An 18,185-nucleotide genomic window follows, 5' to 3' on the forward strand; every position below is an offset into this window, starting at 1 on the left:
CCCTGTCAAAATTGAGATAAATAACTTAAGCAAAAATATTAACAGTATTAGATGGCCTTCAACTTTTAGTCACTCAGAGTTTACATGAGCAACAAGAAGGTCAGATTTTGATGCAGCTGAAAAAATATGTACAGCTACAGCCTGTGGGTGGAATTAGATTATTTAGAAATTGAAGTTGTTTCCCCTTAACTTAAACCTCACATAGTCTTAAATGTAACAGGATACAGCTTCATCTTGTAATGCTTAACCTCACTTCAACTTTGCTCTAACCCGCTGTGCTTACTATGAGCTCTGGAACCTTTGTAGTTAATACAAATTTAACAACAACGGGTCCACTACAGCTGTGCCATTAAAAAAAAAATGTTGTAACTGAATTTTTAAATTACTGTAATGTATTGCTAAATTATTTTAGTTAATTTTACCCCAAAAATAAAGATCTATCTCAAACTCTGCAAATGAAACAGTTTACTGAACAAAATAGTGGTGATATATATAAAAAAAAACCTAGAGTAACAGTTTTAATCAAAGGCTTGATGTTAAACTGATTGTCGTAAAAGAACAGACGTTTTATGCTCTGTTCTTTCAGGGCAAAGGTCTGTATCTGATGGTCCGGAAGGGCTCTGCAGACAAGTTTATTCTGGTTGTTGACTATTCGCTGCTTTTATTGTTGACCGCCAGAGGGCGCTGTTGTTTGAACATTAGTTTTTGGTGATGCTGGTCTGGACGGTGGAGCTCAGAGGAGAGAGTCAGCCTCTCTCAGGCTCTTGTCAGAGCACCAGAGCAGCTTGTTGAAGTGGGTCAGCAGGCTTCTCTGCTTTCTCCAGTTTTGAGTCCGACTGATGTTTGTGGAACGCTGGACCCAGGATAAACTTCAGCTGCTCAACGCAGGACTTAATTCTGTCTTTGCACAACTTCTCCACAAGAGGCTTTCCCAGCTGCAGAAAGTAGAAAATAAATTTTAAAAAAAATTCAAGACTTTTGTTTTAGTAAAAAAGTATCTAATTTATTACAAGTTTTTGACAATTGCGTCAATTTTTGATTTACCTAATGAGTTGGAGTCACTTTCTCCTGATAACTGATCTTTTTTTTTTTTTTTTCTGATAAGTGATCATTGCAGTAGGGACTGTAGGTGGATCTCTGTGCTGTAAAGGTCTCAGTGGACAGAACCTGATATCCCTCCCATTTATACTTCACCATCTCTATATGAATGTTTGGGTCTTTCCCTGCTTGAGTTTTCCCAGTCTGAGCCAATCAGTGGCATCATGCTCCTGTTATAGCCCAGGAAACAGTGGATAGAGATCAGGGGAACAGGTGATGCACTCTAGGAGAGAGGTACTCTCAGAGCTCTAATTGAATCTTAGAAAATAGAAACCCTGTAAAGAAAACTAATATGAGTAGACACGCATCATCCCATCTTAATGATCTATTAACGATCTAATTAATGAACCACATATAAATTAAAACTTACTTAGATTTTTTGGTCTCAATTTGTTTGATAATTTCTAAACCCAAACCTTTAATGCATCTTTTTTTTTTTTTAAATAGATAGTCAACTGAACATCATTCAGTTTTAATGAAATGCTTAATTTTTATGCAGGATAACAAGTTATGTTTACTAACATGTTGACAGTTTATCAGATTGGTATTGTGGGATGTTTTAGTTAGCTGATTGGTTTGCTGTAGTTTATTGCTTTACTCAAGTACTCAAGGCAATAATTGTGCTGTTGCTCTTGTGTCAGTGACTTTTAGTCAATGGGAGCAAGACGTTGATCTGGGTTTCCCACACTGACTCCCTGTGCTGTTGTCAGTGAGCCACAAAGAGACTTTAGTGGCAGATGCTGGCCGTGTGTTGCTGTAGAAAGAAAGCATTGCATCACCAACCATCTGAAGGGAAAGGATCCCATTGGCTGGCTCTGAGTGGTAGTAAAATTTGAAATTGTGGTGAAAATTTGCTGTAATCAGAACAGTTTCACATCATATTTTCAGGTTGCAATCACTGTGATGGGGTGTTCATGGGGATTTCTGAAGTGTGCCAAATCCCTTTGCAGTAATAAAAAGCTGTTGGTGCTTTTGCCACAGTCCTCCAAAATTAGCAGGTGCCTGCCTACAAATAGACTTTCATTAATGGACTGCACACGTGCAGGTGCTACACAGTGGATGGGCTTCTCAGCAAATAATTGCCCATTAAGCCTTGAATGCATTTCTTGAACCCCAGGATATACATCTATAACACATTTTGAGTTTGATCAAGCATTGTTTATTTAAACTATTGTTTGTAATGATAAAGGAATTGTTTCCTTTTGGAGAGCCAACAGATATCATAAGCAATATACTGTAACTTGGACTTCAGCTGTTATTCTCTTAGTTAGAAAAAGAAAAGGTATGATGGCCCATGTGATTTTGTAATTTGAGGGGGGTTTAGACTCCTGATTCCTTGTTAATCTGTCAGGGCAAAGGTCTGGATCTATTGTCCCGCAGCAGCTATGTGAGTGAGTTTTGCCTGGTTTCCCACACAATTCCCTTTCACTGCTTTCACTGGAAGAACAATAGAAGTGTGCCTCATTATACAACACATTAGATACATTGTCTGACGTCCTTAAAAAGGGACATGTTTAAAGTTACATTATTAAAAAAAAAATTAAAGCATGCACGAATGCACAAAAACATGAATTGGTTTGATGGTTTAATGTTGTTCAATTCAATACAGTGACACAAAACGAATAATTCAGCTTCCTTAAATGAGTTTTGATTATATTGCTCCAGACTTTGATAATTTAGTTAAATGAAACATGTGTAGTTCGATTGTCTGTTAAATTTCTTGAAAATTGATAGCTTGGTTTAAAGATGAATTTATATAAATTTACACATTTATATAAATTGGCATGTTTTTAAAAAAATATTTATGTTAAATGTCAACAAAAAATCATGTCTACTCACTGTACTGAACAGCTTATAAAAGACACAAACAGATTGTGTTTCACATAAAGCAAGATAGATGTTTACAAAGTTATGAGCACCAATTCACAACTTTGTAGCGACAAGTTCACACCGTAAATATTCTGCCAAACTATGATAATACTATGTGATCATGAAGTGTTTTTTGGAATTGGACTTCTCTGTATGTTATTTTTTAACTTTTTCTCTCTCTTTGAATTGACTGTAAGTGCTGAAAATTGCTAGTAGGAAAAATACACAGTTTTTGTGCTGGACAAAGTCATCTCGTCCATGTCACATGTGTGTCCTCTGTCTCTGGTTTGTACTCTGGTTTGTAGCTGCTCTCAGTTTCCCTCACTCAGTATTGAATAATGTGGTCAGTGCACGACAAAAGGACCCTGAAAAGAAATTATATAAAGGTTTGGCTGTGCTTTGACTGAAACTGTGTGACGTCACTAACCATCTGGAGGGAAAGTACATGATTGGTTGGCATGACCAGGCCTGATAAAAATCCCAAACTACTGTCAAAACCAAATCAGTTGTTTATAACTAAAATAATCTGCACCTAACTATTACACTTAATGGAGAAAATTTGGATTGCACATAACCAACTAGTGATTGATAGTTAAGGACTCACAGCCTAATTTGGTTCTAAAGTGTGCCAACAATCCACCGCTGAAACAATGTTAGTGACATATTTTATGTACATTCATTTTGGACACTTATTAATAAGAATAAATATTTGCATGTTAAGTATCTTAACACCTGTATGTTTAACATGATCGGTTTTCAGCATTATGCCACCATATTCCATTTCACTCTCTGTCTACCGAGGACAAAGATCAACATTCATTGTCCCCACTGGGGCTCTGTGAGTGAGTCTCTTCTGGTTTCCCACACTGCATCCTTTCACTGCTTTCACAGGAAGACAATGGAAGCGTGTCTCCTTACCCATAACATTAAAAGACAATAGTTATCGTTGAAGTTTTGGCCCTCCCATGGCCTGGGGACTGCTCCAAAGTGGTGGCCAATAATTTGTTGATATTTGAAGCTCAAGAAAAAAAAAACATAAACTATTTATATTTTAATTTTTATATTTAAAAGAAGTCCTCTTCTAGTTGTGAATTTCCACTTTTTGATTGAATTATGAATTGACAAATGAACAAAACCTTGTATGATCACAATATTTCTTTATTAAGACAAACTCAGTATTAACATTTTATAAAGTCTATAAAGTCTAAAGGTAGATAGAGGTGATGATACATCACAACAGCCTGGTAACAACAGACACCGTACTCAAAATGAGTGGAGGATCAGTCATCTTTACAAAAGACACCATCAGTATGATATGAATCTTCATATCAGACTTTCATAAAACATGCTCCAAAAGGCATTCTCTTAAAACAATCACAAAGTGATCCAAATAAGTCAATCCACTGTCTATACGGTGTATTTATCAACTTAACTGCATTTAATTGATACACCAATGATTCTAATAATGAAAAATAATCTGCCACTGTGTCATTCCCATAGGAATTATTTTTTCTATTTTTTTTCATGAAAAAGCAGAATAATGGGTTAAGAAAACATCTGTACATACAGAAGAAAGTTTTCTGAAGCAGAATTCTGTAATCTTTAACCAACGCGGTCTTTCATGTTGACATGATGCTTTCTGTCTTTAGTCAAAAGTTGTTGTTTCGGTCAATAACAAACTAATGATAACAAATGTTAATATAACATCATGAGTACCTGAAGAGTAGGTAATATTAATAATTGCAGATGCAATCAGATTTCATTCATGCAATGTGCATGACAAGATATGTTGTTTCAAAAAACAAAATATATTGTTTCTTTGATTTCCTCAGGAAAAAAAATCTTCCACTAAAAACAAAACAAAGTAAACTGTTCTGTATGAACAAGAGGAAAAATCTTAAAAATCTCTGAATTACAGAAGAATGCAGCTCTGAATTCTTTGACCAATGTGATCATTGAAGTTAGTAAGACTGATTGAAGTCTGTAGGTTTCTACCACGGCCTCCAGAGGGAGCTGGTGAGTGTGTTGTCTTTGGTGATGCTGGTCTGGACTGTGTAGCTCAGAGGAGAGAAGTCAGCCTCACTCAGGGTTTAACAGAGGAAGTGTGCAGCTGCTTGATGTGGTTCAGCAGGTTTCTCTGGGTCTGAGTCTTCACTTCCACTTTTGAGAGGAAGTTGACCATCTCTTGGGCACACCTGGAATAGCCCTGTTCAAGAACTCCTGATTCTGCGGTTTGACGCTGCTGCTGCAGTCTTCTCAGGTAGCAAACGGTCATCTCCAGGACGTCTGCCTTCTCCAGTTTGGAGTCTGGCTGCTGTTTGAGGGGCTCAGGACCCAGAAGAGACTTGAGCTGTTCAATACTGCTGTTGATTCTCTCTCTGCGGATCTTCTCCACCAGAGGCTTTCTGAGCTGCAAGAAGAAGAACAAAGTCATTAATAAAACAGTTCTGGTGCATAGTTTTAGTGTTATCAAACAGAATCTGTAAAGAATAATGGATGACATTCAGATGATCTCCAATTTACCTTATGAGTCAAAGCGAGATGATCCTGAGAATTAGTCATTACTGGAGAGACTGTAGCTGCCATGGCTGGATCTCTGTGCTGTAGAGGTCTCTGTAGAGAGACTCTGATCACTGCCGCCTTCAACCCTCCTATTTATACTCCCACATCTCCATATGAATGTGTGGGTCTTGGTCTGACTGGAGTTTCTCACAGTTTTGACCAATCACACAGCTGTCCATTAGAGAAAAGAAATCTTGCCCGCCACATTGATACATCCCAGGGGAACGAGTGGAGCACTTTTGGGTGGGTGGGTGTGTCAGCGTAAAAGAAAAGCTGTGTGTGAATCTGAGAAAGTGGGGACCCTGTAGAGCACAGGTGTCGAACTCCAGGCCCCGAGGGCCGGTGTCCTGCAGGTTTTATGTGTGTCCTTGCGGATTTAAATAGCTAAATGACCTCCTCAACATGTCTTGAAGTTCTCCAGAGACCTGGTAATGAGCTCATCATGTGATTCAGGTGTGTTGACCCAGGGTGAGATCTGAAACCTGCATGACACCGGCCCTCGAGGCCTGGAGTTCGACACCCCTGCTGTAGAGGATACATCTGCTGCCTGGTGCTGAGATCAGTGACTTTGACTCGGCACACGCTTTTTAAATCAAACTGTTTCTCTGATTAAGATACTTCACATTTCTCACCTGACACCCACTTAGTGTCATTGATTATCCTGAAAGTAACATTTTTGGTTCTCACACGAACTCAATCAGACATCAGCTGATCTGTGTGTTTTTCTATGAAAAAATGTCTGTGAAGGTTCTCAGTCATCCAGGTCATCGTAGTCTATGAAAAAATCATTTAATGTCAGATCTGATCTCTTCCTTCTGACATGAAGTTCAACTCATGTGGCAAAGTGACCAAATTTCTAAAGTGTTGTAGAGAATGTTTAAAGATTAAATAAAAAAATCACTGAGATAGTTCTGCGAGGAAACTACAAAATAATAGCAGTGATAATAACAAAAAATATTGTTTCATTAAAACATATAAAATTGATTTATCTTTTTTTTTTCTGATGTCCAGATGTAGCAGGTGTGTTTTTTGCTTTTCAGTTTGTGGTTGGTGTGAGCAGATAGATGTCCTCACTTTCCCACACTCAGTGCTGAATGATGTGGTCAGTGCACTACAAAGGTCTTTGAAAGGAGCTTTTGTGGTGGTCGGTGGTCATGTGCTCCAACAAAGACAGAGCCTGACGTCAACAACCATCTGGAGGGAAACAACATAATTGGTTGACTCAAAATTTACTCAAATTTCAAAAGCTGAATATTTTTGCTTTCTGTAATAATATACAATCCATGATCCACCATTTCAGTTTACAGTTGGAGAAAGTTTGAAAATTGCCCATCATGAAACTTTCATGTTTTCACAAGCTCCAAATCTCATGTTCTGAAATGCAGGAGAAGGTCAAGGCAGCTGTTTCCTGAAGTGTGCCAAATCCCTCTGGACAATAGTCAGAAACCCGTGTGGTGAAGAATGCAAATCAACGTGAACTGTGACCCTCCTTCTCTTTGGTCCTGGAGAAGAAAAAGGCTTCTCAAGATGTAATTTTATTCTACATGTACAATATGTATGGATCTGTGTGAATTCTGGCAAATATATGTATTATAGATTAAAACAGCAGGTCACAGTTTGGGGGTGAAAAAAAATCACAAACACTTTAAAGTTACTATCATGAAAATGCTTATAGATATTGTAATTTCATAAATTCCTCCATTAAATTACAACTACATTATTTCTCAAGTGCTACAAAACTTTGGAGATCAGAAAATATTTTCATGTTATTTTAATTCTTGGTGTGCTCAAAAGTAAGTCATCTCATGCAAATGTGTTGTTGTTTTCCATCATCAGTTTTCATTCCATCATATTACCTTTTGACATGTTTCTCCTCAGGACAGAGGTCAGCATCTGTTGTCCCGCTGGGGCTCTGCGAGTGAGTTTCTTCTGGTTTCCCACACTCTGTCCTTTCACTGTTTCACTGGAACAACAATAGGAGTGTGTCCCCTTACCCATCACGTGAACAGACAATAGTTATCGTGAAAGTGTTAGCCTCCAAGTAACGACTGCTCCAAAAATGGTGACTGCTTAAGGAAAATATGACAAACATATCATTACTTATTGGACTATTTCAATCAATCTATTGCATATACAAAAAGTCCCATAAGAATTATAACTCATCAGATATTTTAATTTGATTTGAATATTATTGTCATTTTAATTTCTGTGACATTTGGATTAGAATAAGGCTCCAGATATGATCATGAAGCCCTCACCTGTCACCCTACTACACCACAGTCCTGGTGTGAGCTTTGCTCTTTTTAAAATATACAGTGATATTGCCCCCAAAAATGTATCCGGTTGTTAAGTCTGACGTCACTAGCCGTGTCTAGGCCTAAACTCCGCAGCAGGTCCATATATCAAACAATCACTATGGGATCACTGAGAGTTGAAAAACTGTCTAAAGTCTTTCATCTTTAATAAAATGATCAGCGTTCTGCTCTACCAGGTGTAACAATTGAGTTTAACATCCAGGCATCCATGAAAACTGAATTTATGACATTTAACGGAGTTAGAAGTTAACAGGAAGTTAGCTCGCTAGCTTCTATCTAAATACAATATAGCATGTCCTTACTGCGGGGTTTTGGAAACAAATTAAAACGTACAGCTCTGTTATCACTTCCAACATAAATGAAGACAGAAAACTAAACAGCAGTGACGTTTGTAGGGTTACTGAAGTTTGGCTAGCTGGTATATAATGATGTGCTACGTGACCGCTAGCGACACAGCTATTTTAGCATAATATAAACAAGCGAACTTTTTTTCCACTCGATAGAAGTTAACGTGAGTGTTCTCGGTGGTCAGGAACAAATGTAATCGCATGGCAGGATGCTGTAAAGGGACCAAACTTCAGCCAGGAGAACAATTGAGATAATCCATCCACAATACGAGGTTAGTCATTCATATACTGCTGCATGGGCTGGGCTGTAGTTACATCCTAAGGTTTTAAAAACTGAGCTTAAATAAATGATTAGTGGTAATAAAAGCCAAGGGAGGTCAACAGTGATCACTGACTGTTTTAGGAGCGTTTTGAGATTAAATAGAAGAAAATACATAACATTAAACATGTTAACAACACAAAAGCCATATTAAACGCAGACTACTTTATGCCCAGAAGTAGGATTCGTCACGTCATCACTTAACAACCGAATAGGAGGCCTAGATGAGTGATCCACTATAACTACAAGACATATATGCGTAACATAGAATGAAACGATAACAGAAACACTTTGATGTCATTTCAGTGGTTGTTTATTAAGATAAACAGAGTGTCAAGTTTATATATGAGAGTAAGATAAATGATGATGCATCACAACAATAACTTGGTAACATCACCAAGACACTGCACTCAAAATGAGTGGGGGACCAATCATCTTTACAAAAGACACAAACATTTTTGACATGAATCTTCATGTCACATTTTCATAAAATACACTTTGGAATAAGCACAAACTACACTTTATAACAAAGGCAAAGAACAAAGGGATTCCACAACGAATCACATTAAAACAATCACAAAGTGATATGAATAGCTGAACCAAATCCACTGACTTTACAGTGTCAGGTATATAATCCTTATAGACAAAGGACAAAAAAAATCTGGCTCTGATAACAGAACAATGCAGAATAATCACAAAGATTAAAATTAGTTTAGAAGAAACATCTCAGCAAAATTTGAGCAATCATGTGTTATCAACATGATAAAATTCAAGAAGTAATTAACTTCATTTCACCATAAGTCACCACAATGTGATGCACATTTTTACATACACTGCTAGTAAATATCAGCAGTAAATGGAAATTGGAACAAGAATGTCAAATGTTCTTTCTTAACATGAAAGAGGAGCTTGTTTCATTCTTTCCATAGGAAATATTTGTTACATGGACATGTGAATTATGCCTGGTTTTACAAACACCTTCTGTCCATACAGAAGAAAAAGTTCCTTTAATCTTTGACCAACGTGGTCTCCAAACATCTCTGTGGTATGACAAGAGGCTTTCTCTCTTGACTTGAAAGATGTTATTGGTGTCATTTCCTCAGGAAATATCATCTTGCATGAAGAACAAAACAAAGAAAAACCTTCTGTACATACAGAAGAACAAGTATTTTCTTTCCCTGCAATCGTTGACCAATATGATCAGTGTAGATGATTTAGTAGTGATTCCAGTCTGTAGGTTTCTACCACGGCCTCCAGAGGGAGCTGGTGAGTGTGTTGTCTTTGGTGATGCTGGTCTGGACTGTGTAGCTCAGAGGAGAGAAGTCAGCCTCACTCAGGTTTTTAACAGAGGAATTGTGCAGCTGGTTGATGTGGTTCAGCAGGTTTCTCTGGGTCTGAGTCTTCACCTCCACCTTTGAGAGGAAGTTGACCATCTCTTGGGCACACCTGGAATAGCCCTGTTCAAGAACTCCTGATTCTGCGGTTTGATGCTGCTGCTGCAGTCTTCTCAGGTAGCAAACGGTCATCTCCAGGACGTCTGCCTTCTCCAGTTTGGAGTCTGGCTGCTGTTTGAGGGGCTCAGGACCCAGAAGAGACTTGAGCTGTTCAGTACTGCTGTTGATTCTCTCTCTGCGGATCTTCTCCACCAGAGGCTTTCTGAGCTGCAAGAAGAAGAACAAAGTCATTAATAAAACTGTTCAGGTGAACAGGTTTAGCTTTATCAAATGCAGTCTTTCATGAAGAATCAATGACATTCAGATGATCTCCAATTTACCTTATGAGTCAAAGTGAGATGATCCTGAGAATTAGTCATTACTGGAGAGACTGTAGCTGCCATGGCCTGATCTCTGTGCTGTAGAGGTCTCTGTAGAGAGACTCTGATCACTGCCGCCTTCAACCCTCCTATTTATACTCCCACTTCTCCATATGAATGTGTGGGTCTTGGTCTGACTGGAGTTTCTCACAGTTTTGACCAATCAGAGAGCTGTCCATTAGAGAAAAGAAATCTTGCCCGCCACATGCTCAGTGGTCATATTAGTAGGGGACAATTGATACATCCCAGGGGAACAGATGGAGCACTTTTGGGTGGGTGTGTCAGCGTAAAAGACTCCAAAAGCTCTGTGTGAATCTGAGAAAGTGGTGACCCTGTAGAGGATACATCTGCTGCCTGATGCTGAGATCAGTGACTTTGACTCGGCACACGCTTTTTAAATCAAACTGTTTCTCTGATTAAGATAACTTTTCATTTCTCACCTGACACCCACTTAGTGTCATTGATTATCCTGAAAGTAACATTTTTGGTTCTCACACAAACTCAATCAGACATCAGATGGTCTGTGTGTTTTTCTATGGAAAAATCATTTATTGTCAGATCTGATCTCTTCCTTCTGACATGAAGTTCAACTCATGTGGCAAAGTGACCACATTTCTAAAGTGTTGTAGAGAATGTTTAAAGATTAAATAAAAAAATCACTGAGATAGTTCTGCGAGGAAATTACAAAATAATAGCAGTGATAATAACAAAAGATATTGTTTCATTATAACATATAGAATGGATTTATCTTTATTTTTCTGATGTCCAGATGTAGCAGGTGTGTTTTTTGCTTTTCAGTTTGTGGTTGGTGTGAGCAGATAGATGTCCTCACTTTCCCACACTCAGTGCTGAATGATGTGGTCAGTGCACTACAAAGGTCTTTGAAAGGAGCTTTTGTGGTGGTCGGTGGTCGTGTGCTCCAACAGAGACAGAGCCTGACGTCAACAACCATCTGGAGGGAAACAACATGATTGGTTGACTCAAAATTTACTCAAATTTCAAAAGCTGAATATTTTTGCTTTCTGTAATAATATACAATCCATGATCCACCATTTCAGTTTACAGTTGGAGAAAGTTTGAAAATTGCCCATCATGAAACTTTCATGTTTTCACAAGCTCCAAATCTCATGTTCTGAAATGCAGGAGAAGGTCAAGGCAGCTGTTTCCTGAAGTGTGCCAAATCCCTCTGGACAATAGTCAGAAACCCGTGTGGCGAAGAATGCAAATCAACTTGAACTGTGACCCTCCTTCTCTTTGGTCCTGGAGAAGAAAAAGGCTTCTCAAGATGTAATTTTATTCTACATGTACAATATGTATGGATCTGTGTGAATTCTGGTAAATATATGTATTATAGATTAAAACAGCAGGTCACAGTTTGGACGTGAAAAAAATCCACAAATATTTATCAGTTACTATCATGAAAATGCTTATAGATATTGTAATTTCATATGTTCTTCCACTAAATTATGAATAAGTTGTTTCATAAGTGAAGCAGACGATTGGAAATCAGCAAATATTTTCATGTTATTTTAATTCTTGGTGTGCTCAAAAGTAAGTCATCTCATGCAAATGTGTTGTTGTTTTCCATCATCAGTTTTCATTCCATCATATTACCTTTTGACATGTTTCTCCTCAGGACAGAGGTCAGCATCTGTTGTCCCGCTGGGGCTCTGTGAGTGAGTTTCTTCTGGTTTCCCACACTCTGTCCTTTCACTGTTTCACTGGAACAACAATAGGAGTGTGTCCCCTTACCCATCACGTGAACAGACAATAGTTATCGTGAAAGTGTTAACCTCCAAGTAACGACTGCTCCAAAAACGTGACTGCTTAAGTAAAACATGACACACATATCATTACTTATCGGACTATTTCAATCAAGCTATTGAATAAACAAAAAGTCCCATAAGAATTATAACTCATCAGATATTTTAATTTGATTTGAATATTATTGTCATTTTAATTTCTGTGACATTTGGATTAGAATAAGGCTCCAGATATGATCATGAAGCCCTCACCTGTCACCCTACTACACCACAGCCCTTGGTGTGAGCTTTGCTCTTTTTAAAATATACAGTGATATTGCGCCCAAAAATGTATAGGATGCTTAGATGAGTGATCCACAATAACTACAAGTCATATGTGCGTAACATAGAATGAAACGATAACAGAAACACTTTGATGTCATTTCAGTGGTTGTTTATTAAGATAAACAGAGTGTCAAGTTTATATATGAGAGTAAGATAAATGATGATGCATCACAACAATAACTTGGTAACATCACCAAGACACTACACTCAAAATGAGTGGGGGACCAATCATCTTTACAAAAGACACAAACATTATGACATGACTCTTCATGTCACATTTTCATAAAATACACTTTGGAATAAGCACAAACTGCACTTTATAACAAAGGCAAAGAACAAAGGGATTCTACAACGAATTACATTAAAACAATCACAAAGTGATATGAATAGCTGAACCAAATCCACTGACTTTACAGTGTCAGGTATATAATCCTCTTAAACAAAGGACAAAAAAAAATCTGGCTCTAATAACAGAACAATGCAGAATAATCACAAAGATTAAAATTAGTTTAGAAGAAACATCTCAGCAAAATTTGAGCAATCGTGTGTTATCAACATGATAAAATTCAAGAAGTAATAAACTTCATTTCAACATAAGTCACCACAATGTGATGCACATTTTTACATACACTGCTAGTAAATATCAGCACTAAATGGAAATTGGAACAAGAATGTCAAATGTTCTTTCTTAACATGAAAGAGGAGCTTGTTTCATTCTTTCCATAGGAAATATTTGTTACATGAACATGTGAATTATGCCTGGTTTTACAAACACCTTCTGTCCATACAGAAGAAAAAGTTCCTTTAATCTTTGACCAACGTGGTCTCCAAACATCTCTGTGGTATGACAAGAGGCTTTCTCTCTTGACTTGAAAGATGTTGTTGGTGTCATTTCCTCAGGAAATATCATCTTGCATGAAGAACAAAACAAAGAAAAACCTTCTGTACATACAGAAGAACAAGTCTTTGAATTTTCTTTCCCTGCAATCGTTGACCAATATGATCAGTGTAGATGATTTAGTAGTGATTCCAGTCTGTAGGTTTCTACCACGGCCTCCAGAGGGAGCTGGTGAGTGTGTTGTCTTTGGTGATGCTGGTCTGGACTGTGCAGCTCAGAGGAGAGAAGTCAGCCTCACTCAGGTTTTTAACAGAGGAATTGTGCAGCTGGTTGATGTGGTTCAGCAGGTTTCTCTGGGTCTGAGTCTTCACCTCCACCTTTGACAGGAAGTTGACCATCTCTTGGGCACACCTGGAATAGCCCTGTTCAAGAACTCCTGATTCTGCAGTTTGACGCTGCTGCTGCAGTCTTCTCAGGTAGCAAACGGTCATCTCCAGGACGTCTGCCTTCTCCAGTTTGGAGTCTGGCTGCTGTTTGAGGGGCTCAGGAACCAGAAGAGACTTGAGCTGTTCAGTACTGCTGTTGATTCTCTCTCTGCGGATCTTCTCCACCAGAGGCTTTCTGAGCTGCAAGAAGAAGAACAAAGTCATTAATAAAACAGTTCTGGTGCATAGTTTTAGTGTTATCAAACAGAATCTGTAAAGAATAATGGATGACATTCAGATGATCTCCAATTTACCTTATGAGTCAAAGCGAGATGATCCTGAGAATTAGTCATTACTGGAGAGACTGTAGCTGCCATGGCTGGATCTCTGTGCTGTAGAGGTCTCTGTAGAGAGACTCTGATCACTGCCGCCTTCAACCCTCCTATTTATACTCCCACATCTCCATATGAATGTGTGGGTCTTGGTCTGACTGGAGTTTCTCACAGTTTTGACCAATCAGAGAGCTGTCCATTAGAGAAAAGAAATCTTGCCCGCCACATGCTCAGTGGTCATATTAGTAGGGGACAATTGATACATCCCAGGGGAACAGATGGAGCACTTTTGGGTGGGTGGGTGTGTCAGCGTAAAAGACTCCAAAAGCTCTGTGTGAATCTGAGAAAGTGGTGACCCTGTAGAGGATACATCTGCTGCCTGGTGCTGAGATCAGTGACTTTGACTCGGCACACGCTTTTTAAATCAAACTGTTTCTCTGATTAAGATACTTCACATTTCTCACCTGACACCCACTTAGTGTCATTGATTATCCTGAAAGTAACATTTTTGGTTCTCACACAAACTCAATCAGACATCAGATGGTCTGTGTGTTTTTCTATGGAAAAATCATTTAATGTCAGATCTGATCTCTTCCTTCTGACACGAAGTTCAACTCATGTGGCAAAGTGAAAAAATTTCTAGTGTTGTAGAGAATGTTTAAAGATTAAGTAAAAAAATCACTGAGATAGTTCTGCGAGGAAACTACAAAATAATAGCAGTGATAATAACAAAAAATATTGTTTCATTATAACATATAGAATGGATTTATCTTTTTTTTCCTGATGTCTAGATGTAGCAGGTGTGTTTTTTGCTTTTCAGTTTGTGGTTGGTGTGAACAGATAGTTGTCCTCACTTTCCCACACTCAGCGCTGAATGATGTGGTCAGTGCACTACAAAGGTCTTTGAAAGGAGCTTTTGTGGTGGTCGGTGGTCGTGTGCTCCACCAGAGACAGAGCCTGACGTCAACAACCATCTGGAGGGAAACAACATGATTGGTTGACTCAAAATTTACTCAAATTTCAAAAGCTGAATATTTTCGCTTTCTGTAATAATATACAATCCATGATCCACCATTTCAGTTTACAGTTGGAGAAAGTTTGAAAATTGCCCATCATGAAACTTTCATGTTTTCACAAGCTCCAAATCTCATGTTCTGAAATGCAGGAGAAGGTCAAGGCAGCTGTTTCCTGAAGTGTGCCAAATCCCTCTGGACAATAGTCAGAAACCCGTGTGGTGAAGAATGCAAATCAACGTGAACTGTGACCCTCCTTCTCTTTGGTCCTGGAGAAGAAAAAGGCTTCTCAAGATGTAATTTTATTCTACATGTACAATATGTATGGATCTGTGTGAATTCTGTTAAATATATGTATTATAGATTAAAACAGCAGGTCACAGTTTGGGGGTGAAAAAAAATCACAAACACTTTAAAGTTACTATCATGAAAATGCTTATAGATATTGTAATTTCATAAATTCCTCCATTAAATTACAATTACATTATTTCTCAAGTGCTACAAAACTTTGGAGATCAGCAAATATTTTCATGTTATTTTAATTCTTGGTGTGCTCAAAAGTAAGTCATCTCATGCAAATGTGTTGTTGTTTTCCATCATCAGTTTTCATTCCATCATATTACCTTTCGACATGTTTCTCCTCAGGACAGAGGTCAGCATCTGTTGTCCCTGTTACGATATTACTTCAGGGAGCAGACATGACACCGTCTTAGGTTTTAGCCATCACTTTTATTATTCCCCACACCACCCTCCGGTGGCTTCCACATGAACTGCACCTTAAACAACAACTGTTCACTCATATCATGACATCCCCCTTTTTTTTCTTTTTTTTTTTCAACAACAGGGGCAAACAACAAAGTAACTCACAACACCACTCAAGGCCCATGACCAGTGGGGGAAAAAAAGAAAGAGAAAAAAATTCTTCTTGGCATACTCACATTTCTCTCTAGTGAACTTTTTTTTTTTTTTTTTTTTTTTTTTTTTTTTTTTCAAAGCATATACTCGAAACATAATGTTCATTTTATTCCTCAATAAGCCTTCTGGGCTTGGAAACAATGCGTCCACTCGCAGTTTTGGGTGGGGAACTTGAAAACTCTGTGGGAGTGACATTTCTACTTTGCATGTCCATCTCACTTTGTCCCTGTGTTTTATCACACACATTTTGCCGTGTCACGTTTTGATTGTCCCTTGACTGCCTTAGAAATTTTCTGTTCCTTCTATATGTCTGTCCATCAGGCATCTGAACAACATAAGATCTTGGATGTTCAGATAAACCTGTCACCTGAGCTGGATTCCATACACCCTGTTGCCACATTCTGACAGTGTCACCAACCTGCAGTTGCTGAAGTGCTTTGGTTCCTTGGTTAAAGTATTCTCTCTGTTTCTGTTGTCTTGTTTCTAACAACTGCTGCACTGTCTTAGTGACCATGTGGGGTTTCAATCTTTGCGATGTTGTTGGAAGTCTTGTTCTTATGCGTCGACCCATTAGCAGCTGGGCTGGTGACGCTCCAATGTCCTCCAACGGTGTACTCCTCAGATTCATTAATGACAGATACGGGTCATTCCCCTCGGCTTTTGCCTTTTTTAACAAGAGTTTCACTGTTTGTACTCCTCTCTCTGCCATTCCGTTTGACTGTGCATGGTGGGGGCTCGTAGTGTTGTGACAAAACTCCCACTCTTTTGCAAAGTCTTGGAATTCACGGGAGCTGAACTGTGGTCCGTTGTCTGAAATCACCGTTTCAGGAATCCCGTGTCTGGCAAATTGTGACTTAAGATGAGTGATAACTGTTGCACTTCTTGTGTCCGACTTCAGCCACTCAACCTCAATGAACTTGGAATAGTAATCCACTAAGAGGAGATATTCCTGCTGGTCAAAGGTAAATAGGTCCACACCTATCTTTTGCCAGGGTCTTTCTGGAACACTATGTGGATGTAGTGGCTCTTTGTTCTGTCGTTTCTGGTGAGTACTGCACACATCACAGCAGTTCACCATCTCTGTGATACTCTGTGACATTCCAGGCCAAAAGAGTACTTCTCTCGCTCTGCGTCTGCAGCTTTCAATACCCAAGTGACCTTCATGAATGCGCTTTAGCATTTCTGCTCTCAGTGCTGCAGGAACAATAAGCTGCTCTCCTTTGAACAGAACTCCATCCACTACTGAAATTTGTTCCCTGTAATTCCAATACGCTTGGATTTCTGTTGCAGCTTGGTTTCTTGTTTCTGGCCATCCATCCAGAACTGTCTCTGTAAGTTTAGTCAGTGTCATATCATTCCTTGTTTCCTTTCTGAATTCCTCTAGTTTTGCACTTGTCACAGGTAAGTTGGAAATTACCATGTGCACCTGGTCTTCTATCTCATTATCAGATGAGCTGGTCACTGGCAAATATGCTCGGGATAATGTGTCTGCGATGTACATTTCCTTTCCTGGCTTGTACTGTACTTGTACCTGATATTTTTGCAGTCTCATTAGGAGTCTCTGTATTCTTGCTGGAGCACTGCTCAACGGCTTTTTCATTATCACTTCTAGTGGTTTGTGATCTGACTCCACGTTCACTTTTCTTCCATACACATACTGATGGAAACGCTCTGCACCAAACACAATTGCCAACATCTCCTTTTCTATTTGTGCATAACGCTGTTCAGTCTCTGTTAATGAGCGTGATGCATAAGCAACTGGCTTGCCATCTTGTAGTAAGACAGCACCGAGTCCACTTTTAGAAGCATCGACAGATAGTGTTACTGGAAGCTGTACATCATAGTATCTGAGCACAGGAGCTTCAGTAAGAATTGTTTTCAATTTGTTGAACGCGTGCTGATGCTCACCTTCCCACTGCCATGCAACATCATCTCTGGTAAGGCCGCGTAATGGCTCTGTGTGTTGTGACATGTTTGGAATGAACTTTGCTAGGTATGTCACCATACCCAGAAATCGCTCCACATCTTTTTTGCACTCTGGTGTAGGCATTTTCTTTACGGCCTCTATCTTGCTCTGATCTGGTTTCAAACCATCTGCCGAGAAGATGTGGCCAAGGTATTTAATTTCCTCCAGGCCTACCTTGCATTTGTCCTTGTTCAGCTTAAAATTTTTTGCTCTTGCTCTCTCAAGCACTTGCCTCAGTCTGTCGTCATGCTGTACTTTAGTCTCTCCCCAGATCAAGAGGTCGTCT

General features: G+C 38.9%; 2 protein-coding genes and 1 pseudogene across 3 annotated transcripts; all 3 read right to left on the reverse strand.

Annotated features, from left to right (window-relative positions):
• Positions 1-4,862: 4,862 nt before the first annotated feature.
• Positions 4,863-5,833, reverse strand: LOC146518077 (transcription factor HES-5-like; annotated as a pseudogene). Its single transcript, XR_014873972.1, has 2 exons — positions 5,491-5,833; positions 4,863-5,377 (listed from the first exon to the last, which is right to left on the reverse strand). The product of XR_014873972.1 is annotated as a transcription factor HES-5-like (transcript).
• A 3,850-nt stretch (positions 5,834-9,683) lies between these two features.
• Positions 9,684-10,412, reverse strand: LOC146518078 (transcription factor HES-5-like). The gene is made up of 2 exons (XM_085160283.1): positions 10,285-10,412; positions 9,684-10,171 (listed from the first exon to the last, which is right to left on the reverse strand). The coding sequence occupies exons 1-2, from the start codon at positions 10,345-10,347 to the stop codon at positions 9,752-9,754; spliced, it is 483 nt and encodes a 160-aa protein (XP_085016409.1). The 5' UTR covers positions 10,348-10,412; the 3' UTR covers positions 9,684-9,751.
• Positions 10,413-12,508: 2,096 nt separating this feature from the next.
• On the reverse strand, positions 12,509-14,620 carry LOC146518079 (transcription factor HES-5-like). The gene is made up of 2 exons (XM_085160282.1): positions 13,988-14,620; positions 12,509-13,874 (listed from the first exon to the last, which is right to left on the reverse strand). Exons 1-2 carry the CDS (start codon positions 14,048-14,050, stop codon positions 13,455-13,457), a joined length of 483 nt encoding a protein of 160 aa, XP_085016408.1. The 5' UTR covers positions 14,051-14,620; the 3' UTR covers positions 12,509-13,454.
• Between the last annotated feature and the right edge of the window lie 3,565 nt (positions 14,621-18,185).

The sequence above is a fragment of the Neolamprologus multifasciatus genome, chromosome 5, assembly GCF_963576455.1.
Source record: "Neolamprologus multifasciatus chromosome 5, fNeoMul1.2, whole genome shotgun sequence".
NCBI lineage: Eukaryota > Metazoa > Chordata > Actinopteri > Cichliformes > Cichlidae > Neolamprologus > Neolamprologus multifasciatus.